This window comes from Sciurus carolinensis, chromosome 1, assembly GCF_902686445.1.
Source record: "Sciurus carolinensis chromosome 1, mSciCar1.2, whole genome shotgun sequence".
NCBI lineage: Eukaryota > Metazoa > Chordata > Mammalia > Rodentia > Sciuridae > Sciurus > Sciurus carolinensis.
Genome location: NC_062213.1, coordinates 124471011 through 124481581, shown reverse-complemented (window position 1 = coordinate 124481581; position 10571 = coordinate 124471011). Strand labels below are relative to the sequence as shown.

At 39.5% G+C, this 10571-nt stretch overlaps 1 protein-coding gene across 2 annotated transcripts in view; it reads left to right on the top strand.

Annotated features, from left to right (window-relative positions):
• Nucleotides 1-219: 219 nt before the first annotated feature.
• Nucleotides 220-10571, top strand: part of Snx7 (sorting nexin 7) — an 85719-nt gene continuing 75367 nt past the window's right edge. For both annotated transcript variants that reach the window (XM_047534105.1, XM_047534023.1), the window contains exon 1: nt 220-435. In XM_047534105.1, coding sequence (XP_047390061.1) covers nt 256-435 — 180 coding nt within the window. In that variant the 5' untranslated portion in view covers nt 220-255. The remainder of the gene's footprint in view (nt 436-10571) is intronic.

Below are 10571 nucleotides of genomic sequence, written 5' to 3'. Positions count from 1 at the left end.
CCTTCCCCCACCCGCTTGCCGGGTTCCGGGCGCCCCACTCCCGCGCCTCCAGCCCGCCCCAGGCCAGGTGGGGATGCGCCCCAGGCCGCGGCGGCCCTTCCCGGCCCGGCGCTTGTCCCGGCAGTTCCGCGTCTGCGCAGCGGGCGAGGGGCTGGAGCGGGGCCGGTCGGGGAGGTGCAGGATGCGCGGGAGCCAATGGGCACGCTCGGGGGAGCCGGGCAGGCGGCGGCGGCCCGTCGGGCGCGCACTCTCGGGATGGAGGGCGAGCACCGGGCATCTCAGGCGCGCTCCTCGGAACTCGCGTCCGGGGGCGCGAGCGGGGAGAGCCCGGGGGGCGGCGCCCCCTTCGCAGGCAGCAGCGGATCCTCCACCTTGCTGCAGGCCGACGTGCTCGATTTGGACGAGGACGAGGACGACCTGGAGGTGTTCAGTAAGGTGAGGGCGCGGCGGCGGCGGCGCGTCCCGGGAAAGTTCCAAAGCAACTCTGGGAGTTGCCACCGTTGATCCGGCGGCCGCCTGGAGCGCGCCTGCCCTCTCCGGTCAGAGGCTTGGAGCTGGAGGCGGGGAGATCTCCCTAAGCCGCTGGACCCCGGCGGCAGCTGTCCCGGCACTCTGGGCTGTTCCCTGGCGGGGTTCCGAACCGTTGCCGCTCCCTGCTCCGCACTTTGACCTTCCACTGGGCAGGGCCTTGGCTTCACCGAGTCTGAACAAAGTTGTGATCCGCCCCCCGCCTTTTATCTTTCTCTGCCACGGACATCTCCTCCAGACAGTGTCTGAACCCCGGAGGCGGGTGGCCTGAAACTGGCCCTACTCCTGCCAGCTGCTTTTCGGGCGCGGCCAGCTCTGAACTCGGGGAGGGAGATCACTTGAGTTTAGGGACATTATTTGTGATTCAGTGTTGATGGCTGTGGATTTGAGAGTTGAGTGACACCCAAACCGAGTCTCGAATCCAGTGGGAATAGGTGCGAGGAAATCCCCTCAACGGGAGAAAACGGTCGTGTGTCTAACAGGAAACCCCTCCGCTGCGGAGCTAAGAATATTTCAGAGTCAGCTACTGCCATCCAACCCACAGCCAGGAGCTTTCGTTTTTCCTTTCCTCTTCCCTCTGGAAGAAATTTAGGACTAAAGGGTTTTTCTAATTTGTAATGTAATTGGAGGAAATTCTTGTGGGGGTCAGTAGTAGACTTTTGGTGCGTGTAGACTAGTACTTGATATTTCTTAAAGGTTTGGGAAAGAACTTTCTTTTAGAGCGATTGAAAGCCATTCTGGTTTCTCAAGTTGCTGCTAGTAGAAGGCTTGAGTTCAGATCAGAACCTTGTATTAATTACTAGGAAGCAATAGTTATATGTTACCATGAGATGTTCGTTAAAGCACCAAACCTACTTAACCATTGTCTTTATTCTGAGAGAGTGAACAGTAGTTAGAAAGTGAACCAGCATACTCTGACTCCAAAGAGGAATTTGCAAAATTTTTCATTTTTTTCTTGGTGTTAAATGGAATGCTAAGCCCAGTTATATTCTAGATATTCAGACACAGAATCACAGTTTTGTGCTCTTTTCAATTTGAATTGCAAGACAATGGAATTATGTTTAGTTGTAAAAGGTTAATATTGTCTTTTTTATTCAATTCAATCCCCAGTACAAAAATAAATAAGTAAAATAAGGTATCCCTATAAACTGCATAAGCTTCAGGTCTGTGCACCTGGATCTGCTGTTTGTTAGTGTTGTGTAACTGCATTTGTTGAATGCTTAGAGAGCGTTAAGAACCAAGCACTTCTAGAGAAACTGGCCACATAGATCGAAGTAAAGGTATAAGATTGGTTAAAGTATAAAAGAATCTATACTTGGAAAATTTTGAAATTAGCCACTGTATTATATTTCTTAAAGTTAAAAAAATTAACCATTAATTATAATTAGGCAAGCAAATTTAAGGAAGTCTCCATTTGGCTTACTCTTTCAACTACCCCTGTTAGCCTACTTCACTGCAGAGTTCTAACCTACCCTAGGATGGTATCTCCTAATTACTTACGAAGCAGGCTATCATTGTCCTTTAATATGTTAAGATTGGCTGCAGTCACATCTGTAGTCACCCAATTCCCTTAGATTGTTTGTGAATATAGCTCAGTGGTAGAGCACTTGCCTAGCATGTGTGAGGCTCTGGGTTTGATCCCTAGCATGGGATGTGGCAGGTTAGGTTTGGAAAGGAATAGACTAGGAGGCTTAATTCCAGTCCCCAGCAAAGCCTTAAAGTGAATTATTTAGTGTTTTTAATAAATACGCTGAAAAGAAAGAGGTGCTTAATAGAGGCTAACATGTTTTATAAGGGTAATGTAAAATTTAAGATTATTCTAGTAAATCAGAAATTTAACAGACTGTTTATTTGAGCAGAGTTTTGAAAATAATTCATATTTTCATAAAAAAAGATACATTTGAAAGAATGATAGGTTATCATTATTGGAACATTCAGTTTTCCCATTACTTTAACAGTTTTAGAAGTTCAAGGGCATGGTGCTGGCATCAGCCCAGCTCTAAAGACCTCATGGGCCAGGGCATCGCAGTGGCAAGAGTGCACATGAGAGGAAACCATCCCATGGCCAGACAGGAAACCAAGAGAGGCTGTGGAATGGCCAGGTTTGCTCTTTAATAACAGCCCTCTTGCAAGAACTAACTCATTGTGCCATGAGAACACTTAATCCTTTCAGAGGTTAGTACCCCCAGTGTCCTAAGAACCTCCCACTGGGACCACCATGTAATGATCTACCACCTACCACTGTGGACATGTGAACCCTTGGAGGGCAATCTCATACCATATCTGATCATAGCAATCCAAACCATAGTGTTGGAGGGACATAACTGTGCTATTCAAAAATTCTGTCATGTTTTCAGAAGAAGATATGAGAAATCTACAGATTAATTTTTCACATTTGATTTCTCAGTGTTTCATTTTTATGATATATGTGTATCAGTCATCACTCTGATAAAAATCAGAACTCTCTCCAGTGAGAAAATTTAAGTGAGGTTTTAATGCCTTCTTATAGAATTGTGGCCAGACTGAAGGAACAAGTAAGGGATATTGAGGCACTTACCATCTTTAAGTAACAAAAAACTGTTAGCCCTAAAGGGACAAAGAATGGAAATAGTGTTGCTGGAACTCAGTGGGAACTGGAGCTATAGAGAAGAGGCCACTCTGCAGGAACTGTACTTACAGAAGGATATGGCTCCTGCCAGCAGTGTGGCATTGAAACCTTGAGTGAATAGGCAGCATGTTCTCAGAGCTTCTGTCCTCCTGCCCTCTCTCCCCCTGTCTGTGCCCTGCACTGATTGAGCTGCTAAGGATATATCTTCCTCAGGGATCAGACTCCTGGATGAGGGGGCTGAGGTGAAAACAAAGCATAACTAGCTTAAGACATGATACCAAAGGGTGAAGACTAGCTTTGGGTAAAGAAGGCCACACCGGTATCTCCCAATTCCACATGCTTTTCTGAAATGTAACCTCCTTTCCTCCTATACTGCAGTAGTGCAACCACATCAATGTTTATAACAGCTCAATTCACAATAGCTAGATTGTGGAACCAACCTAGATGCCCTTCAACAGATGAATGGATAAAGAAACTGTAGTATATATACACAATGGAATATTATTCAGCCACAAAGAAGAATAATATTATGGCATTTGCAAATAAATGGATGGAACTGGAGATTATCATGCTATGTGAAGTAAGCCAATCCAAAAAAAACCAAAGCCCAAATGTTTTCCCTGATATATATTGGGGTGGGAGGGTGGGGGTGAGAGAAGAATGGAGGAACTTTAGATTATGTAGAAGAAAATGAGATGGAGGAGGGTATGAAAAATGGTGGAATGAGACAGACATAATTACCCTATGTATGTGTATGATTACACGAATGGTATGAATTTACATTGTGCACAACCATAGAAATGAAATGATGTACCCCATTTGTGTACAATGAATCAAAATACAGTCTGTAAAAAATAAAAACTAAATAATTTTAAAAAGACATACTTAGATTGGAGTTAAATTCTGGCTAATCTTCAGTGATTCAGTTCGAAACATTTATGAAATTTCTGCTGTGTGGGGGGCAATTTAGAACTTGGCTAAAATACAAGAGATTCATGATCCTATTAGGCAGTTGGATTTATGTGCAACATTTACATCCTATTCAATTGCTACTGAAAATGAATAGAAACAGAAAAAAGAATGTATCCTGGTCGTGTATTTGACAAGGTCTGAAAGCATCCAAAATCTATGTTTGAAAAAGCTTTTTCCTGTATTGAATAAAATTGACTTACAAAAAAAAAAAAAAAAAAAAAAAAAAGAGGAGGTAGGATCTCCTTGAACCTGGGGTGGGATGGAGGGCCTTTGAGAGGTTAGGGAGTGGGCTTTAACTGTTTCTATTTATAAGGTTTGTTGGAAATGATGCTGTGCAACCTCCAAGCCTAGATCCTTAAAGAAAATGTAGAATCCACTTTGTTCAGTAGGACACTGCGTTCTGAGGCTGCCACAGGAGAAATGCAACCAAAGGCCTCCATGCTGTGAAATTACGTTGAGATCATGTGTAAATGCTCCACCAGCAGCTCCATTCAAAGTCCCAGGCCTTATCTGTCATTAAGTTGAAGTCTGGAAGATGTCTATGATTTCAGCCCCCAGCATCCAGGTACCTCAGCCATCAAATCTTCACAGTGTAGGCCTCACATATTGTGGAGAAAAACCAAGCCATTTCTGCTGTGTGCTCTCAGAATTCCCAACTCAGAAAACCAGGAACTGTAATAAAATATAAAACACTGAAGTTGTTCTCTACCACTAAGTTTAGGGATGGTTTGCAGCATAGCAATAGTAACTGCATAGCAATAGCTAGTAGTCTGTATGACTTAACCAGCCTCCCAACTCTTTTGATCAGTAAGAATAGTGGGTTCAGGGGAAGACTGAAATTTAATTGGGATAAATGTTAACTTCTGAAGAAATCAGTTAGTTGTTATAAATAAAAATACAACAAAGTTATAAGCTTAGTGGTTAGCAGAGATTCTGTAGCTACATTGTCAATATTTGAAATCCTGGTTCTATTGCTTGGTAACTTTGTTTTTTGGGCAAGTTATTCCATATGAATGCCTCATATTTTTCATTTGTAAAATGAGGAAAAACAGTAAATATGAGGATTGAATGACTTACAAGATGTGTTCCCCTTTCCCTGAAATTTACATCTTGATTCTAGCTCAGTGACTTTCATCATTTTGATAATTTAAAACAAAACAGGCCTGAGCTAAGACCATTTATATTACACCTCCTGTGGAAATTCCACTCACTGAGATCATAGCTCTCTTAATATTAAGTACTCTTATATTCTTTCCTATGTGAAATAGAGAAAAGATAAAAAATCCTCACATTTTCTCTCTGAATTAGCATATATAATCAATGATAAAATTAAAACATAAGGAAATTCAGAATAAGTTTGAGGAGATGCTTCATAGGATCATATTATGTTTAAATATTCCTTGTGGTTTTTAGTACATGAAAAATGAACATGTACAAATACATGATATTGAATCTAAACAAACACTACTATTTTCAAGGTCACATGGTATAATAATTGTATTGTAATCTCACCTGTCCATGCTACTTCTAAAGATCCATTCGACCCCCTTTTTTAAAGGGAGTTGATAGTCTGTGTCAGAAATAGCAAGGAAAGAACTCATCTGGAGATGCCAGTGCTTTGTTATTGATTCTTTGGAACACTGTGTTCAGATGGAACCTGAGATGTTATCTGGGTGTGTCTTGGATCCATTAGCATTGCCCTCCATTGCCAAAAGAAGGAGTAACACTTTTGTTACACATTTCCTATCCGTGAAGAAAAAAACAGGGATTTATGTGATGGTATGTTTTGGTACCATGGCCTGGGAAGAAGTCTGGGGAAGAACCAAAGTGGTTCAGCTTGGAAATGACTTGTATTAATTATTTTAACAACTCTTTATGAAGAATCATTGTAATTGAGGTGGATTTTAAATGTTTGTAGTTTTTGAAGGGCCAAAGGGGAAAACCAGGACCACTTGGGTTAAAAATCTTTTTTCTTTTTTCCGAGTGCTGGGGATGGAACCTGTGGTCTTGTACATGCTAGGCGGGATCTCTACCACTGAACTGAACTGGGTAAAAAGTATATGGAGACATTTCAAGTCAATTTTAAGAGAAGTTTTCTAATTCAAATTTCCAAAATGAAAAAGATTACCTTGTACAGTCATGAATTATGTCACTAAAAATGTATAAAAAAGCTGGATGACTAATTGTCCCAGAGGAGAAGATGATGTGACAGTTGAACTGTCCTTTTCCATAATTAAGAGGTAGTTACAATGGAATTTCAACTTACTAAATTTAACTGTAAGAGCAGTGGAAAATTTTAATTAGATGATTCTACTTATCCTTTCAACTTAATTCCCAAACTGAACTTATTCCACCATTTCCCAATTCTTAATATTTCCCATCCCAACCTTGTTGTTTTTTTCCTTTTAATTTTCTGCTAATGATGTCATAATTCCTTAGGTATCAAGGATAAAATGCTTAATGTTTCACTCACTCACTCTCCATGTCTGCCCACATATCTGAATGTTCCATCAGTTTTACCTTCTTGATATCTCTGGAATTGGTGCCTTCTTTATATGCTATACCTGTAGTCAGAGCACGTAGATGGTTACCTCTGAGAACCATTAATATCGCCTCATGGACTTTAGTCTCCTGATCTCCTGCCTCTGGTCTATCCCATGTGCTCTTAGATCTCTGCTTAGATTGCTCTTCAAGGCTCTTGGTGATCAGACCCCACCCTGGCTCTTCTCTCTTCTCCCTCACTACTCTTTTTCCCTCTTCTAGAGCCTCACTGATTAGTGTCCCATGACTCTATGATGTTACTACTTAGGAGCTGGTTAGAATGCAGTGTCAGAACCCACTCCAGACACGGTAAATCAGACTCAGTGTATGAGCAGGATTCCCTGGTGGGTGGTTTATTTTCACCTTACAATTTGCCAAGTGCTGGTCCAGAAGTTCTGATCTGGTGTGGTTTGCTTGCCACTGCATGAGCTTACTCCGTATTTGTCTATGTTTGTAATTATTGCTGGGTCAACAAAACAAAATCTTTTCTGTTATTTATGGCCCAGTGTAAAACTACCTCTTCCCTAAAAACCTTCTTCCCTCCACAGACAGAATTAATTTCTTTCTATTCTGTGCTCTCCACAATGTTTTGAATATCATAATACATCTTGCCTTTTAAGTCGATATTTATTTTTCTTTAGTAAAACCATGATTGTCTAGTTCCAACAGACTAAACTCCTTGAAGGTAGGAAAGTGGGGACATTACATAATTATGGGATATTTAGATTGCATATTTATTATGTATTTACATTAATGAATGACACTGCCTTTGGCTTTTTTTTTAGATTTATAGACCTAATTGTTATGGTAATTTGTCAATGATCTCAGAAAATGCAGTTTGTATTGTATATGTCTTTCCTATCAGGATTCTATACTGAACAGAATTAAATTCTTAAGTGGTAAGTGTGTTATTGCTAGATGGTGCAGAGCTATTTGGAGCCTCTACTCTGAACAAGATCTCCTGCTTATATATATAAGAAGAAATAAACACAAATCATGTAAAACCCAGGAAAATCATTCAGGAATGTCCTTTACTTAGAAAAATAAATCGCTTTAAGCTAATAGCATCTGACTCAGGACCAAGCCACAGAAACCAACTTTGGCAGGAAAGGAGTGAATTGGTATTAGGCAGCTCATGGACTAGATCAAAAGGCTGGAAATGCAGGTGCAGAAAGGAACAGGGAACCTATAGGAAAGGCAACTACAGTGCTTTCTTGTAGAAACAACAGTGTTTTATTTGTTTTTTATATTGGTTAGGGGCCATGGAGGAAATTATTATGAATATTTTGGAATGATGTCAAAAGACTCCAGATTTAAATTTAATATACTCTCTATATAATATTTTATCCTATGAGCTTTAAAAATTGAGTTTCATGTTTATACATAACCTTGAGGGTCCAAGCACAACTCTGACTAATAGCCTTCTATAGTTTTATAAACAGCTAGTAAAAGAAACACATTTGATAGTTAATGAAGTTACAGTGGTAAAATTAATTTCATTCCTGTGCTTATTTATTTGTGTTCCATACTTTCCAAAGAAGATGTAAAACTAAAAGTTAAATATTCACAGTTAACCATCTTAAGTATATATTTTTAAGGTTTTTCTTATAAGTAAGTGAAGAATTATGTGATTAAAAAGTTTTATTTATTTTTAAATAGAATGTTTGATTAACTCTGGGTTTATTTATATATTCATATATAATATATATATAATCAATCATACTTCATAACAGTTACCTACAGCATTGGCAAAAAGGACAGTAAATATCATGAGCAAATATTGACATAAAAAATCATAAAAACCCACTTAGAAGATGAAGCCAGTTCTTTTTAAACTTAAAACAGATAATTTTATTATTATTATTTTTTTACTTGAGAAGTGTTTTTTATGGCATGTTTTCTGTTTGTTTCTTTTTGAAGACAGCTTTGTAGAGGTCTATTTTATGTAGCTTAAAATCCACCCATTTGGGTGAATGATTTAAGTAAGTAATCAAGTTTTATAGCCATCACTGTAAGCCTGTTTTAAAACATTCTCATCTCTGTAGTAAGATCCATCATTGCCCTTTACAGTTAATCACTGTTTTCTACCCAACCTTAGATATCCATTATTTTACTCTTTTCCACCCATCTGCATAGATTTTCTTCCTCACATCATTTCATATAAATAGAATTATTCAATATGTGACCTTTATGTCTGCTTTCTTTTGGTTAGCATTACATTTTTGAGGTTCATTTTTATTGTAATTTTTATTATAATTTTTAATTTTTTATATAAGAAGGAAGAATTCTTATTTTTTTTAAATTGCTACATTGGGGATTGAACCCAGGGCCTTGCACATGCAAGGCAGTTACTCTGCCACTGAACTATGTCCCTAGCCCCAAGAGTTCTTGTTTAAAAATGAGAAGTAGCTTTGTTAAAAATGAAATATGAAGGATAACAAGCCTGTTTAGAATTAAATGAAAACCTTACTCTGTGTGACATACATGTTAAATTATTGTCATATGAATTTTGAAAATTGGAAGAAAAAAATCCTGAATTTGTTCTATTCTACTATATCTGAGAAATCTTTTAAATTTGTTTAAACATTGAATAGTATCTTCATCAGCTTCGACTAAATTATCCTGCAGTATAACTCCTGAAGATCTGGTGGCTTACCTTCAATAAAGATTGACTTCTTGGTTGTATGACTTTTAGAACCATAATTCTGTTGTGGACTTTAAGTCTGTTCCCCTTAGTCATCTACATTTCAGGAGCCAGACTAAGGAGTGACCCCTAACTAGTTCACCATTTCTATGGCAGAGGGAAAAGAATGCATGTGCTGGTGGAAACAGGCAGTGGCTCTCACATCTCCTACCCAGATGCATGCATCCTCTAGAGCAAGTCACTGGCCAAACCTATTGGAGTCGGGGACTATTTTCATTCCCTTGGGAAGCACTGAAAATTGCCTGGCAATTAGCCAGCAGGTGTAATTCTCTCAAAGAAAGAACAATCTTGCCACCTCCAACAATGGTTTTGAGACAAAGTTATAGGCAAATGGCTTGTTAGACCTTTTTGAATAAAGAAAAGCACATTTTTAATAGAGTGTTAAGCATAAAAAAGGAAATTTTCCATTAGGTAAGAGATTATCCAAGCGAAATTTGGATAAGTGGAATTGCATTAGTTATGATTAATAACCTCTAATAGGCTAATGCTCATAAATAGTCTGAATAAGACCATATAGACGCTGAGCAAGTTCTAACTGGGCATGAAAGAAATATCTTCTTTTGGATGTTCAGGTGCAACATTCCTCATGGAGTTCTTCCCTCACTCCTTGAAAGACCTACCAGATAAAGACATGAATACTTGAAATTCTGACACAGTAAATGTGACAATTAAGCTTTGTTGGTTATTCCCTCATCAAAGCCCATGTTGGAGCCCTGGGTCTTCTTTTTTTCCTTGAGCATTTCAGCCCTTTTCTGCCATAGGGCTTGCTGATCTTGGACTGGACTTCTCTTCCCTCAGTGTTTTACATAGCTGGCTATTTCTCACATTACCTCCTTAAAGCCTCCCTGAATGGAGCTACCAACAACATTCTTTCTGCTCCCAGTCAACCCCTTTCCCCAGTAAAGACTCTCTGGAACTTACTCCCTGTGTATCAACACTTAGTCTCTAGTCTTATATTTTTATCTGGAATTATCTTGTTTATTGAGGTGTTGATTTGTTTATTGTCTGTACCTTCTTTTTGTCAGTTTTTCATCCCTGTGAGTGTAATACCTGACATGAACAACTTAGAAGAGGAAAAGTTCATTTTGTCTCACAGTTTCTGAGATCTCAGTTCATGGTCAGCTGACTCCATCACTCTGGGCCTGAGATGAGGCAAAGCATCATGGCAGAAGGGCTTGGTGGAGGAAAACTGCTCACCTCATGGTAGCTAGGAAGCAG